The 16592-nt window shown below is 41.6% G+C and overlaps 1 protein-coding gene across 10 annotated transcripts in view; it reads left to right on the top strand.

The window, feature by feature from the left end:
• The window catches only part of LOC135256511 (lipoma-preferred partner homolog), a 126024-nt gene that overhangs the window by 53388 nt on the left and 56044 nt on the right, over positions 1 to 16592 (top strand). For all 10 annotated transcript variants that reach the window (XM_064338336.1, XM_064338341.1, XM_064338337.1 and 7 more), the window contains one exon: positions 15960 to 16054. In XM_064338336.1, the coding sequence (XP_064194406.1) occupies positions 15960 to 16054 (95 nt within the window). The remainder of the gene's footprint in view (positions 1 to 15959; positions 16055 to 16592) is intronic.

The raw sequence follows: 16592 nt of genomic DNA on the forward strand, positions 1-16592 counted from the left end.
TTGTACAACAAACATTTATAATTATATAGAAATATGTTTTGTTGTTATTAAATAATACTGACACAAGAATGTTTAAGAAAATAATCATTAATCCATTATCCACAAAGTGAGGCTAGAAGACAGTGTTTTGCATAGCAATACTTATTCCGATGTTTTCATTTTTGTTTGAAAGATTTTTTTAACTCATTGTCTAACATTTTGTAAAAACAATTAATCATGTTTGGACCTTGCAATGAACATGTAGCTGCAAGGAGAGATGAAACAGGCAAAGGTTTAAGCTGAGTGTTCCGTGAAATATCCGGAATAATTTTGCCTACCTGACAATTTAACCGCTCAGTCAAAGAGCCAGGTTGATCCAGGCGTCTTGATACTAAATTAAACTGAATCTATAATTCAATTTCTGTCACACTGTCAAATTCTGACCAATTCTAATTCTGAAGACCTCAGTTGTGGTTCAAATTACAGTTCCACATGGGATCACAGCCAATCACAGAGCTGACCACGTAATAGCAGTTAAACCATGTAATGGCTGTCACATACACAGCTATTGCTATAGCAGGACCTTTTTTATGATTAATGGTCTGATTCAAATGTAAGCATTCTAACTGATACATTTTCTCACTCAGTAGATCAAAATAATAGCAACGATAACAGAATTATTTGCAATGACCCCCGTGGTGCATTATTTGTGTGTGTGTGTGAATGTTGAAAAGGAAAATCACTTTAATTGGGTTTGAATATCAAAGTAATTTGGTGCTGAACACGCTTGTAAATTGGATTTTACTGGGTACAGGCTGTACTCTAGCCATTGTTTATGTTATTGCATTTATCAGCCATGCAGAAACAATTAAAGTGAAATGTAGATTATGGCAACGTCTGTGCGATTGAATGGTCTTGATGAACTTTGCCTTTCGTAAAAAACCTGCTCCGAGCTCAGTGTTCAGACGAGCGCACATGCAGCGACAGGGCTAATTGGGTCATCGTAATAAAAGCAGTAGCTTGTCATTGTTTTCCTGTCAAAGGTGTTTTGAGAGAAGACCAGTGCATTCTGGGATTGGGCTCTGACTGAGGTTCCTCTGTCAGTGGGCGGTGTGGGAATGATGCACTGACATAATGTAGCAATGCAGTGGAAATGTCTGAGCCACTGTCTCCCACACCTTCCTAAGGAATTCTGGGAAATGAGAAGGATAAAAGCCGGGGCATGCAGTGCGTTTAATTATAGACCAACATGTGTATGGGTTTGTTGAGGAGAAGCCATAAAACAGTTCACACCCAAGATAAACATATCTTGGCTCTCATCTATTAAACAGACACTGGTTTAATGTTTTGCTGATTGTAGTGCGACAGATCTCCTCTGCTATTTGCAAATATGTGGAAAAGATTATTTTTGGTCGTTAAAATTCTATGTATTTTGTTATGACTTTGCGTCTGTTGTATAATGAACTGTGATCTATATGTTTTCAGTTATTATGGTTTGGGCATATTGACTATTAACTGCATTCTGCTTGATTTAACCTGTGCCCTGTTGGGAAATAACATATAGGTTAACAACAACATTGCACATTCCATATATATGAGCACAAAGGGCTCGAAAGTGGAAGTTTCACAAACTGTCTGTTCACTTGGCTATCTTGCTGTAAATCTTCCTGGGCTTTTGTCACGGTCACCTCTATCAAGTTTATGCCCCTCAATATACGGCGTATATGTGCAATATAAATGGGGCTGGCCATGGTTATTACTATAGGAGGCTTCATGGGAAAGTCATGTTACTGATGAACTTGGGCTTGGGCCAATAAGAGCAGGCATCTGTCTGGATTGTGTTTAAAAGCAGAACTTTCTATCAGTGTTTCCCTTGTCATCCCCATATGTTATACTTCTTATTGGTAAAGGATGTGGGGGGGAATAAGAAAGCGTTCCCCAAAGTCATGAGAGAACCAGCTGTAAGGCTCTTGCTAACCTAACCTATTTTTAAATTGCAACCAATGATCAAGTGTCAAGTGTGCAAAGCCACAGCTGTGTACAGTGTGTGATCTTGAATTTACGATTATGTTTATCAGTCTGTTTGGTCTGTACCAAGAGAGACAAATGCGTCTCTTTACAGTAGGTCATGTGGCTTGGTCAGGGCGGCCTGAGATGTGTAGAGGTCAGAGGGTTCATACCAACTGCCATTTACGGTCCACTCCACGACTATGCTGTTTTCTTTAATAATAGAAACCATTATGGTTTAAAACATATGTAGAGAAGTCCCTACAGGCGTGCATGTAATGAGCCTCATGTTCCAGAGTTTAACGAGACTGATGTAATGAAGCCTTCATCAGGCGTGCAGTGTATGTACGTGTGTAAGCTGCTCCAGGATGTGGTAAGTGTGTTTGTTTGTGTGCGAACTTGTGTTGGCCAGGGAGTTTTGGCCTATAGTTACTCCCCCCGAAACAGCACCTCAGCGTCAGCGGAACTCACGCTGCCTTTCCTGGTCCCCGTCCAAAGGCCGTACGAGTAACGGATTCATCTCCGTTAAATTATTTATTGGGCCAGATCACCGTGTCCACGGTGACGTGCTCGACTTGTTTTCCGTCGCATCTGTTCGCACGTTCTGATATTTTACTGACGCGTCTGTGCATGTCTTAGGTGCCATTCTCAAGGTTACGACAGCCAGGCAGGGATATCGAACATGCAAACCCCTTTTCACAAGTCCAGTTCGCTAACTCGCGCGGCACCCTACAATCTCCACTATTGTTAATATGTGCTCTGGGGCAAGTCAGCTGATAGGAGACAACTTGATCAGTCCTCTGGCTACAGTCTGGAAGTGCACCCCGCTCAGCAGAAGGAGAGAAACGTCTGGCAGTCTGAGCCTGAGTCTTATTTGCGTTAGCACCTGCCTTTATGGCTGTCATCCTGTCCAGTGAGCATTGCAAAGCCAGCGTTCAGGCGAACATTGCTTATTTGTTATAGGTTGATGTGGATTGTATCCTTAATATGTATCTACATCCATTCTACAAAGGATAGCTTACACTGTAACTGGACCAGCACACACCACCGTAAACTAATCCAAAATCAAGATACTCCACTCTTAAGACTTCAGGCTACAAATAGTTTAGTAAATAAATGTAACTTGTGACTGGAGTTTAAAAAAAAAAAACTGTTTAAACTATTCGAAGCTACAGGTCAACAGTCAAAGAGGCGATAGTTCCAGGCAACACAGGTGTTGCTTTAAATTTTCTTTAAATATGTCTCACTACAGAGGGGTTGTAAATAAATGTTGAAACATGCTGACATACTATGCCGGTTATTTATGAGGGCCGTGCCTCTGAACAGCACTACAGGCGAAGTGTTTTTGCGAAGTGTTTCAAGTCTTGAAATATGCGGCCCCTGCTAGCCCGTAAAAAAACACTTTATAATTTTGACCAGTGGACGAAATCGGTTCGCTGGTATATTAAACAGGACTGCAGAACAACTTTGCACAGGCTACAGTGCCTGCAGGCTTTGCAGGAAGACAGATGTTTTGCAGAAGCAGGTCAAGTTAAGTTCAACTGCTGTAGCACCCTGCCCAAGATGTGAACCTGCAACCTTCTGGTTAGAATCCCAGTTCCATAACGACAACTCCTCTTGTTTATTAGCTTTGAGGATAGGCCATTAGAGACAAGCAACTTTCATTGCTTCCCCTGTAGAGCGTTTTGAACGTTTCCCTTTCCTTCCCTCTTGAATTGATGCCAGCCAGCTGACAGCCCTTATAAACATTCATTTAGAAAAATAAAATAATAATATTTCTTTAGCTGTGTGTTATTGGATCCAATAATGTGATCCAATGATCTCTTCTCGAAAGCTGTCTGATAGAGGGGCAATCTTACCTCCTGGTTCCTCTGGCTCTAACACCATATGTATAAGTGTCAGAGAAATGCGAGTCTCGAGACAGTGTAGCTGTTGTCCTGGATTGTCTGTCTCAGACAGGTATTATTACATTACATACATGTGACTTCGGCCTGGAACTTTAGCCTTCAAACAAATGCAGGGTGTACTTTAAGTTTGGGGGCGGGGGGTAATTTTAGTATTTCTTAAAAAATGTACGTTAATTTAATTGTGAGTGAATGCTCTGGAACAATGTTGATTAAATCCAGACTTCAGTCAGGTTTTTACAGTGATGAGCTTGAGCCGTGGTTGGTATGTGAAGCGGGATCAGCCGTGAGAAAGAGCAGCACCTGGTCGAAGGCAACCGGTGACAAAGGGCTGAGAAAATAACATCTGTGCAAGGCCTCATAATGCAGAGTGTTCCTTTTCCAACATGCCCCCTGTATTATTCTGAATTTTGTCTTATTCTCCGCCCCCCCCCCAACAGATGGCTACAGAATACAGCAAATGGCAGGATAAAAAAGTGTCAGGATCCCCCCAGAGAGCCCAATTGTTGAATAACACGGGAAATAATGACAAAACTAAGCGCAAACTTCTTTCTCGGTCTACAAAAACACGGCTGTTGAGTATTTAATACCAGCGGGCCCTGGGGAGAGTGTGGTTTGATTCAGAGGCCCTCTTTCCTGCGAGTAGAAAATATTTTCTGCCCAGATGTACCAGAGCTCTGGGAATCCAAAACAGTAGATCACACAGTTCTTTAGAATACCGTGGTCTCGCTCTCCTCTGGGGAAAAAAAGGTATTATTCGGACAGCTTAAATGCACAATTAGGGAACTTACAAAAAGTTCCTTGTTAACACATCACAAAGGTGTTTACTAAACGCCGCATGAAGTCCAAGTAAAAGGGTTTAGTTTACTCCCTTGCGTGCCCGTGTTATAAACTGGAACAAGCACATGTGGTGAGATGGTTGACATTCTGAACGACCTCGCTGAAAGTATGCATCTGTTCTTGATTACTGGATTGCATTGCAAATCGCGTTCTTATTCCTGCGTAGTCAGCTGCTCTCTCAGACACTTCTGTATTACAGATATGTCATATGGTAACATTTTTGGAGGGAAGGCCAGGGCAAAATTCTGTTTGAATCGTTCACAAAAAGCGGCCATTTTTGCGAGGTGCAAAACGAGAGGCCCGGAGAGTTGACGTTTTGAGTGAGTGGTGCCGTGTGGACCGCAGGACCAGTTTACATCTGACAGGTGTGTCTCAAAGCGTGGCAAACATTGTGCGTGTGACCTTCTGAAGGGCGTCGGAAGATTTAGGATGTCATGCATGTGCTCCCGGTCTCCCTTGTGAAAGAGATTCTATATTTCAGTGGAGTTCTCTGGAAAAATAAAAGTTAAATATAGTTGAATAAAAGTTGAATGAGCACCTGCTTCGGAAGCTAGAGTGGAAACTGTTGCCCAGCCTAGCTGCTCCTCTGTGAGTGCAGCCTGGTTAATGGGCATCTTTCCAGTCAGGCTCCTTAACACTCTAGAGTTTGCGTTCAGCCATTCATTCAACAGCTACAAGTGCAGACACAGTTCTAGGCCTACAACTACTTTGGAGAACATCCCCATCAGTACATTTTTTCCCCACCTCGTGGCAGAACAGAGGTAGTGCCATTACTGTGGGGGAGACACTCTAGGGCCACTTATTTTGCAGGAGACCAAATATAGCTCGCGTGAATGGCAGTACGCAGTTGACAGGGGTATAGTATATATAGGGATATAGAGTAGAGTCTGTCCTCAGGTTGCAGTGTGCATTCGATACGGAGGGGTAAGCGAAATGAGCGGCCCAGCAGAGCTTTTTCGGATTCCTCCAGCATATTAACAGCTCTGTGGAGCCAGACGCTTTTCCAGGAAGAACAGGCTGTTCCTGTTCTTAGAGAGTGCTCTTACCCCATTTAGCAACCCCGGGATGAATCTGTGTTGGGAGCTTCCTGTCCTCGCCAAGCAAAAGAGGGCAAGGATTCGCTATTGTAAAGAGCACCAATGTGTGAGGGCCCTTCTTTGTGGAGTTTTGGTGTCACATTTGCTTTTTCAAACAGCTTATTTACTGTGCATGAGCACTGCGATCCTAAGTCTTAATTGGTTAGGCTTGCTCGCAGATGTTTTTCCTTTAATGCATCTTTCTTTTCTGTAAACAATTAAGAGGATTAGAATCTAAAATCAGTTTCATCTACTCTGAAAGCATGGGCTCATGTAAGTGCTTCTAATAAAACAGCTCAGTGCATAAACTCTTGTAAGGAGCCATCAAAATAGCTGCCAGCAACCTTGAAGATGTGTAATTGTCTCAGAGTTTGTCTTTATTTTTTTTGTTTTATGAGAATAATGCCATATGCACAGGTTGGTATTAAATTTTTTATTTTAACCTGTTATTTCGGTTTTGATTTTTATTTAATTTTCCTTAAGGCACCATAAAATTAGCACGTGCTGGTTATAAAACCAGTAATAAAACAGTAGTCAGGGCTTCAGTGGCGCACTTCCTATAGAGGTGTCATTCCTGGACGTTTGCCACCCACTCTGCTGTGCCGACACTAGGTTTCAATTCTCTGGGGCATCCAGTAATCTTATCCAAGAGAAAATGTGACTTAAACAGCCACAAGTGCTTTGTGACAGCGTGTGTACAGCGTCTGTGGTCTGAGCCAGCCCCCGTTGAAGTTGTATTTATTTATTTATAATATATTAATGTTCATTTTATGTCCGGGGAAAACAAGGTGGGCAGAAGATATGAGGTGCTACATAGCTGTTAGCTCTAAGGGGGATGATGAGAGGGCCAGATGTAGAGAATCAGTTTGGGAATTTGAGAAGGACACTTCTGCTCTTTCGGTAGGTGCCATGGGATCTTGATGACCACAGTGAGTCAGCACGTCACGTTAACATCTCAACTCTCAACATCAAAGACTCTGACATGTTCTGCAGCTCGGTATCCCATAACTTCACAAGGATATTGGTTTTTCTACTTAGTCCATGGGGGCCAAGACTGCCACCTACTGGCAAATCAATACCTCTTCCAGCAACAACCTCTGCTTTCCCAGGAGGTCTTGCATTGAAGTACCAACCAAGCCCATACCAACATGTCCAGGTCAGCTGGGTTAAGGGATAGTCATACAGTAACCACAGTTACCACAAGTACACAGCATGGTCAGGCTGGACAGGTCTCCAACAGGAAGTGTGTCATCTACTGTTCTTATGTGGTAGCTCTTGGATTTGGAGAGGTTCTCCACGCAGGTCGGAGGTAACGTGCAGCACGTTAGCGACGTGAGAATTTAGAGGCGCTATTTTTGTAAAACGGTAGCCAGCGGATACGCAGGGATCCGAGCCCATCTCAAAACCGTAATGACTCCCTTTGATCACCCCAGAGTGTTTCCCCTTCCTTCGCTGAGTGCTTGTTTGTGCAACTTCGATTTACCTTCTGAGAAGTTTAAAATATTTCCAGCTCACGATGCTGGTGGTGTGAAAATCCATGCCTGAGATTATCTACGCACTTAGGGCCTTAATCCTGAAACATGTCACAACAACTTTGTGTGTAAATTGAAAGTGATTTTATCTGCATTTCAGTATTTAAATGAAAGATTTTGGCTGAACAACAAAGATTGAATGAATGAATGAATTAATTTGTAAATAATTCTGTAGATTTGGACAGTTGGACCTCTCAATTTACAGGGTGGAAGACAAATTAATCATTTGGAACATTTTACTATGCTACTGGGGGGTAGTGGATCATAAACCCTTTAGAATTCATTTATAATCCTTAGGTTGGACAGTTCAGACAGCAACCTTAGCTGCGTCAGGCAGTGAGAAAGAATGTATACAGCATAAACTGCCTGCATGAAATTGTTCTAACTTTTTTTGCATTATTGAATAACTTCTGCAATTACATGAAGTGGCATGGCCGAATTGTAGATAGAGTTTGAAAGGCGGTGATTACATAAATGGCAAGCTTAAATGTTAAATTATTTTTAACAAAATGCATATGGTGGAATATTTTGGCAGTACGCATTTGTTACTAAGCAGGCATGGTGTAATTGCACAGTGCATTTCATTACATGCTGTTTTCTTAATGTGAAATGTTACCTGCCATTTTTCCTACTACAGTTGTTAGTTTCTGGCAGGGTTCTCATTTCTCACGTGTATATCATGGGTCACCTGAAGAAATGAAGTAAGAAACATAAACTCTGAGTGGAATATTTTAATAATCAATGAGGGTAAAGGAGTCGGAGCAAATGAAACGGAGCATTGACTGTCCCCTGCTCTGTCTGGCCCGATATCACACAGACGCTCCCTCCTTACGTCAGGGAAATAAATGCTCTACTACAGTGAAGTCAAAGCACAAACTGCCATGAAGCAGGCTGCCTGCATGCTGTCAGCCTCAATCGTAGTACGTAGTTGGGCGAATGCGTATTGTCTCCTTGACAGTTTTAATTTCAGATTAATCACTTAATGACTTTATGTTAAAATAGGAATAGCCTATTTTGAGACATGGAAAGATAGAAGCTGTCAGTTGTCAACAGTAGTATGTATTTCTCTGGTTCAGTGTGGCCATGTAATCCATCTTTTATTGTCTTTAATCTTTAACTGCGTGCCATCCCACAGGAATGCTGCTAAAGCCAATTTGGTCTGCTCCCGTGCACTTACAGAATTATATCTGCAAAGGCCTCGAATCCAATGCTTGGATCTCCAGCCAAATGGAATTATAAATCACTCTTGTATTTCACAGCTAATTAAGGAAAGAGCTTGGTAGTTTTAAGCTGATGGAACAAAAATACTGGTACATTATTATGTCAAAACAGGTTTCAATTTTATCAACTTCATTTGGCCAGAAGTACTGGGACCATATTTAAGTTTTGGGATCAAATTTAAAAAGGTTTCAATGCCATTACAATAAGTACATACGGTATGCTTATTTTTTCTGGGTGGGATTAGGTCACTGATTTTGCTACCACTGAATGCATTTTCATTCAGTTGCAGTCAAATATTCTTCCATGTGAATGATTAAAATAGTTGTAGGTTTATTTTACATCCTTGTAATCTGTGGATTAGCTGTGTGTGCAAATTGCGCAGACTGCAGATGACTTGGAGGAAAGAAAATCGTGCAAAGGTGCAATATTTAGGTCGAAGATACAGTGCTGCAGAGCTTGCTGTTGAAACGGACTCTGTTCCCCAAGTCCTCATTGAGGTGCATGGTACAGTTTGTACTTCTACTCTTAGGAGGAAGTGGATTTTGTTTATTACAGTATGGTTAGCGGGGGAGTACGCAAACCACTCAAATTCTCAGCAGTAAATCAAGTCTCGAGTGAGGAATCTGTTTCCAAAACATCCGATAAAAGTAAACCAAACGTGTAAGTTCACACGATTCTTAGTCCTGTTCTGTTTTTTTAAAAATAAAGTAGGACATGATTGTCTCTCATTTTTGCTACTGCAATCATTAATTTTATTTATATATATTTTTTGATTTGGTGCTCATTGCACTGTTCTGTGCTAAGGTAACTGTCAGTAAATAGAGCTGGGGGAAAACCGCATTGCTTAACTGCCAGTAACATTTTGAATGTGTTACTTGCCCTTTTAAATATTTATGTTTTTTTCTTGAATCAGTAATTTACTACGCAAAATGTGAAATGTCCTCATTACTTATGGACTAAAATGGTGTTCCTGTTATTTCATTTTCACTTGTGGCTTTGCAACACGTGTGGTGTCCGTCCGGGATCATTGAGTTTATGTGGTGTGAACTGGTCTTAGTTAAGTGCATTGCAGTCTCCCTTTGTCTGCTGATATTGCACCCAATGACCCAAATCCTGACCCAGATCCAGACCCAGACCAACCCAATACAGCCACAATGCAGCTGCCTGTGGATTCGATACGTTGTCTGTGAAAGACTGGGATGAACTACCGAGAGTTTGCCTTTTATTTTCTTTTAACTAGTTCTTTCAGGGACATTTCTGCATTAATGGCCTTGATGTGTCAGTTCTGTGGTGACGTTGTCAGTTGACCGTGTCGTGTCAACGTATGTCTGTTACTCGCACGTGGCTCATGAGATGATGGGGCCTGGAGCAGAGTCATCCTCGGTCATCGTTCCCTCACCAACGGTTGCAACCGGTTCCAAATACTCCCAAGTTTGAAAAAAAAAGAAACATAAATAAATAAAGTCTGCAGTGCGTATTTCCAGAATCCAAACATGAAATGATGTAGAACAAGTATCCTTTGCATTTATGTATTAGAAAGGAATGGGTCATTTACGTGGTTCACCCTCAGTGGGTTCATACTTTGCCATGCCAGTGTCTCCCTCCGTCTCTGAACCAAACCGATGTGGCTGTCTCCAGTTAGAGAGGCCAGCCGCTCATCAAGGGAAGTCCGCTCCGGTGACCTCTGACCCCCAACAGTGGCACTTACTGTTTGGCACGAATGCACTTCTTTGCATCCGCTTTAATGTCCGATTACTTCTTTTTAATTTCCGAAATAGGTTGGCTTTCTGAGCTGGCAGCATTCACAGCTGCTGTGTAATCAGCTCTCAGAAAAAAAAAGAAAAGTGGCCCCATCTTTTCCGTCACTGTTATCTGTGGACGACAGGATTATGAGTAACTCTGTTTCTCTCTCGGCTGAGTTCATTTTTTTTGTAAACGTTAGTCCAACCGTCTTGTAAACATTAGTCACATTGATGGTTCTCCATTAGAGTTTGTGAAGAGCTCATTTCCAGTACTCACAGTTTTTACACTCCCTAGTGAAAGACATCATTGGTACCCAGAAATGGTCTGCATCAGGTCATGATGAAATCAATCCATTTTTAATCAGATCAGTGTCTTCCACTGTGATTCCATTAGCATATTTTATCAACTTCTATACAGAGTGGTGTCATACCTGAGGATGTAAAAACTACTTAAGTTATCTCTCTTTAAATCAGGTGATCCTCAGGCTTGCAGTAACTATCGTCCAATCTTTTGTGTTGCCCTGCTTTTCAAAAATCCTTGAAAAATAGAAAGCTTAAACAGCTGAATGATCCGGACATCATGTATAACCATCAGTAGGGTTTTCTTATACATTCGTCTATCTGAAGACGCCATGCATTCTATTTCTTTCTCTTCCTCTCTGTCTCACTCTCTCTCACCTTCTCTCTGCTCTCTCTCCTCTTCTTGTCTCTACTCACACACTCACCCGAGCACACACCCACACATGTTCACATGTACTCACACACTTTTTCTTAGTTTGTTTTGTGGTTTTATTTCCTTTTAGTGCAATATGTATGTATTATAACTTCGGGAAGGCCCCTAGGTTTTCTTTCTTCCCCCCTACAATTATCTTGTATGTTTATCTATGCAGTTGGTATGTCTTTTATTGTGTTTTTCGTGCAAATAAACGAAATCAAATTAAATTAAAAGCTGCCACTCCACAAAATTTATTTTATTGATTAGGTCAAAACTGTGACACAGCAGGCTGGGTGGTGCTTGAGGAGCCCCCCCCCCCCCATGTGCGTATGTACCCTTTTGGTGTAGAACCTTCACAAAGTTTTTGAAATGAGGCCCCAAGTCTTTGCCATCTCTTGGGCATTCATTTACCCTGCTCATATGCAGTCACCTCAACCAATTATACCTCTCTTGACTTGTATGTCAAGAGACTGTGTACTGTACTGTGGTGAACTTGGTTTTTTTAAGCTATGTTTGTATGTTTTTTGATTGACGCATACCTTCTTGGCCAGGTCAGTGTTGTAAATGAGAATTTGTTCTCAATCACTTTTACCTGGTTAAATAAAAGTTAAATAAATAAATAAAGTATGTCTTAAATTACAGTGTAGAAGCCCTTGCCTATAAATCTGCTATTTATGCTTCATTAAGAGAGATTATTTTGTTAGAATTTGATGTTCCTGTTACCTCCCTCCTGATTGGGTACTTGGTTGCGCTGGTCACTTTTTGTAAAACTGAACAGGATTGACTCAAAGTGCTGTCACTATATTCTTCCATATCAGACTAAAATACACCCATCCTACCTCCTCCCAACAAAACAAAACCTCAGTTAACATTGCACATGTTAACCAATGTCCTCACAAAGCCCTGTATGAGATCACACTCTGTTGATTTGTATTCCCTGGAGGAATTAGTCAGGCAGCTTCAGTTTTTCCCCATCAGTAGTTGAGAAAAACGGCTTATGTTACAAACAGCCATTTTAGGACACGCACTAATTGTGCCACGGAAAGCCTGCCAGGATTCATACATGGTGCATCTAGCTGAAAGCCATTAGCTCACCAACTTAGGCCTACCATATGGATATGAATCCTGGCCATGCCATTACAAAATGTGTACTCCAGGAGACACGTGGAGCAGCAGTTGGACAAAATGTCACCCCAGAAGGGAAGGATTCACTCAGTTGGGTTGAGCCCACCTCAGCACATGGACATGACTCCTTTGGTTGATCAGGCTCTTGCTCTCTGCCTGTTTGTGAAGAGTTGCCTTCAGTGCAATGGCTGCAGCCCAGCAGATGGACTGCAGACTGAAATGAAGAGGCAGCGTCGTGCATGTGCTTCTGAGGACACAAAGCCCGCACGCTCAGATTGATGGAGGGTGTTGCAGTGATGGGACAGGCCTGCAGATATAGGCCTACAGATATGATTTGGCAAAATGGGCTCTATTGTGTGATGAGGGAGAGAGAACCCAATGACTGCGCTACAGGATTCAGTAAGCAGATTTGGGGTATACAACTACTGAAACTCACTGTTTTAGCTTGATTAGTCACCTGATAGAATACTACTAATAATAATAATAATTATAATAATAGTTGTTGTCTTCGGTGTCATGAACATCATGTCTTGCCTCAGATTTTATTTCTGGGTTACTGCATATGTGTACAGTGATAAATATATAAACACAATGTTGGAGTGTAGTTGACTTCATTATTATTCATCTCCAAGTCTTCATAAGAGCAAGACTGTGAAGCAGAAGCCCCTCTGGTCTAATTTTAGCTTTCCTTTTAATGGACACCCAGGAGACTGATGTTCTCCAGAGGAGATTACTTAAAGTGAAACTGTTATAGTATTGAACAGGGATCAGCTATGAACATCCCTGAAGCACTGGGCCAAGTATTCAGTTGCTCTCTGCTGTCTTCCCTGATATATTGCATTAGGGCTAATACATGTGGAGTGTACTGTGTCTACATTGCTGAACCTAAAGAGTTTATATCTAAAGAGGAGCACCCTGCACATTTAATTGAATGTTTTCTCATTATTGGACTTCAGACTGCTCCATTGCTAGGTCTCCTTAGTTCAGCAAACGGCATGACTGTCTCCCTGGAGACAAGCTGCAGCCGATCCAGTGAAACAGTTGCTTGTTATAGGTACTGCTTACAATGAGAACCGATTTCGTCGAATGCTTCGAGTCCACATGTCCATCGATAAACACTGTCAGGGTCTTTACTTGAATTTGAACAGGCACTGCATGCACATATTACCTATTCACAGCTGCAACACACATTCTTACAGGAAAGAAAGAGTTCCAGGCACCTTTCTTCAGTGCTTTACCATATCGATTGATAAAGTGCGATATTTTATGAAGCAATTCCAGTCAGCTGAAGGCTAATAAGACCTGACTGCATATAAAGCTGACACTGATCAAAGAACAAAGTATGTCACCCCAGAATAAAGAATGTCACCAGATATCAAACTGTGATTTGAGGAAATTTTTTTTGAGTACATTGATGCATTCAGAACCCCCTTTTTTTACAGCTAGTAAAGGTGCAGGTGGACCTATGACTAGTTCATTGTATTGTACTGCACAGGTTGCAGTGAGCAATTTGTTGCAGTGCAACAGATGTGCAGTCATTGCTCCCCCAACCCCCACCTCAGCCTGATGATGGTGCCGAACATCATACTCAACTCATTTATCTTCAGCAGCACGCCCTTAGGTGTGAACTTCTCTACCACCAATGAACTTCTCTGCTATCGGTCCGATTTGTCTGTGTTTATTTATTTATTTTTAGACAAAACAATCTGAAAGCAGAAGTCATTCTGGGAGAGGAAGCGTTTTTAACGTTCACACCTAATCGGTCTGCCCAGCCCTGTGGAGCTGCTATCACGGTCTCACAAGTGCTCCCCCCCCCCCTTCATCATGTTGCCAGAGATACCATCACCAATAAGTTTCTTTCTACTCTTTTTCTCAGTCCTGCTCACTAGATCTGGATCTGACAGATATCGATCTGACTTGTCCTTGTAAAGAAAGTCACTTTACATAAATGCATCCTTCAAATAAACTCATTAATAATAATAACCTGTTGTATTTCTCTCAGAGGTGTATGGCTTTAAATTCCGAACATCTGCTGTCGGGTGCAGAAGTCGTCCTCTTTCCTCCTAGGAAAGAGGAATTGCATATCAGCCCAACACGTATTCTGAGCTCGTTATACAGCCTAATTGGATCTGACCTCCCTTCTCCTGAATCCTTCTTAACGAAGAGCTGCCCTGACGAACTCCTCAGCAAGGCCGACTCAGGCACTCCAGAGACCTGTGGGGGGGGAGATGTTGGGTGGTGCAGGTGGGGGTGGGGGGTTGATTACACTCCTCTGAATTAGAATCTGGATTTGGACAGGGGCACCGACCGTTGTTTTGTTATGCGGTGTCAGTACCGCGAGCTCTCTTACCGTGCGCGCGTGCAGTTTATGGCTATGGTCTCAGCTGAATTGCACAGCCTTTTATTTTAGAACAACTTCAAACTTTCACCGCCCAGTTGTGGTCATACGCCTCGCCAAACTTTGTTTCTCAGTGAGGGAGGGTGAACACCAACGCGCTTCATCGAGAAGGACATGAACATCAGAACAGGTTCATTTTTACTCTCATAGTGCTTATTTGTTTATTTGCTTGGTTGGTTACGTGGGTAACTTACTTTTCTTAGTTTTGTTGCTAAGGACATAGAGAGTTTGCATGGAGCCAAGTCACCACTTTCTAATTCACTTTTATTTTTCCATGGAAGCGCTATACAGTAGGCTTCTTTAGGCAATGTATTTACACTGAAAGGAGGTGACGCTGACCTTCGCCTGTAAGCACAAAAAGGGAACTGGGAGTCCAAGTAGCAGATTTATAAAATAAGTATATAACGCATTCTCACCCCCCTTTATGGCCAAAAATGGAGAGTTTCCCAGTAGATTTAACTTTTTTTTGTTGACGTTTTAGACTTTATTATTTTTTTTATAAAACCTTCACTTTTATATGTAGTATAGTTTTGTAATTTCAAATAATAAAAAAATACAGCTTACACACACCTAGTTACCTGAGCAAGACTGATTGGATTGTTGTGTTATATCTTTTTCATGAGTGTCTTACAGTACATGACTTGTGCAAGAGGAGAAAAATTCTGCCAGCATGTCATTGTGGCATGGGTCTCATTTAAATCTTTAAGTGTTTAGTCTGAGGTCACAGGGTCGCTTGATTTGCAGTATATGTGTACACGCCCAAACCCCCCGCCCACCAGATGCGCACACAAACACACACGCACACGCACACACACACACACACACACACACACACACACAGTCACATGCGCACACATTTACATTTGCCCTGCATTGACAGACTGTGGTTCTGTTCCTAGAATAGAGCCAATTAGGCTTCATGTAACAAGGCATTGTACTAGATATTGAGTTAGACTTGTTCTAACTCAATTCTTTTTTCTTTTATTTGGAGAAAGGACTTTGAACATAAGCTATGAAAAGAGCTTAAGATGTAAAGCAAATGCATAATATGCATATATGTGTCTGTATACATATTTATGTATGCGTATATGCATATTTTCACATTTTATTAAAATAGAATTATATGTAAGCAGAATGTACACAATACATACACACACACACAGATATATATATATATATATATATATATATTTATGTATATATGTATATACATATATTTATGTATATATACACTTTCATTACAGTTGGCCTTTTGCATGCGTGCATTGAAGTGTTCATTCATTTGGAATTAGATGCTGTTATTTGCTCTTATATAATGGGGGGAAAACGGTTTCTGATAAATTAATTTTATGTAACGTATGTCCAACTTGGTTGGCTCACAGGATGATTGACAGTTTTTTCCTATGTCTTCTGCGTTCAGGTGAATTTCCACCTCCTCCACCCCCAGTAGATGATGTGAGTGGGGACTTCCCGCTTCCCCCTCCGCCCAATGATGGGGCATCGTTCAATGTGCAGGTGAGTTGGCTCTGTGACCTTTGACCTTTGACCCCATGGAACATTTTGCAAGAAGCGGCATGCGTTGCATTGACCTGTAGCAGCACAGTGCCTGGTGTTGACAGGCCAATGAGCAATAAACACCAACACTTCGTCAGCACCAACAAAGCATTCAAACCTAATTTGACCATTTGTGCCTGTTTTGATGTTGGTAGTTTGAGAGTTTCCCAGGATGCAACCCGTTGCAGCTTTCCCCAAGTATGCTACCTTCCTAATGAAATTTTGCCCTCTATCCCATACTTCCGAGGAGAGACCAACATCCACAATGCAAATGGCAGGTTTTTAAATACTGAAAGAATCTATCAAATTAAATCAAATACTTTATTTTTGAAATATACCTCATTTGTAATTCATTCGCACTCTGTTTCTCATTTTGTGGCCTCAGTCTGGTCCAGAGTTCATTGCACAAATATGCTGCACAGCAGAGATTACGGTTGTCAGTGACAGTCTGTGTTTTCTGGGCCCAAATACCATTCCCCTGTCTTCTCTCTCACACCTC

Source organism: Anguilla rostrata, chromosome 6 (genome assembly GCF_018555375.3).
Source record: "Anguilla rostrata isolate EN2019 chromosome 6, ASM1855537v3, whole genome shotgun sequence".
In the NCBI taxonomy this organism is placed as follows: domain Eukaryota; kingdom Metazoa; phylum Chordata; class Actinopteri; order Anguilliformes; family Anguillidae; genus Anguilla; species Anguilla rostrata.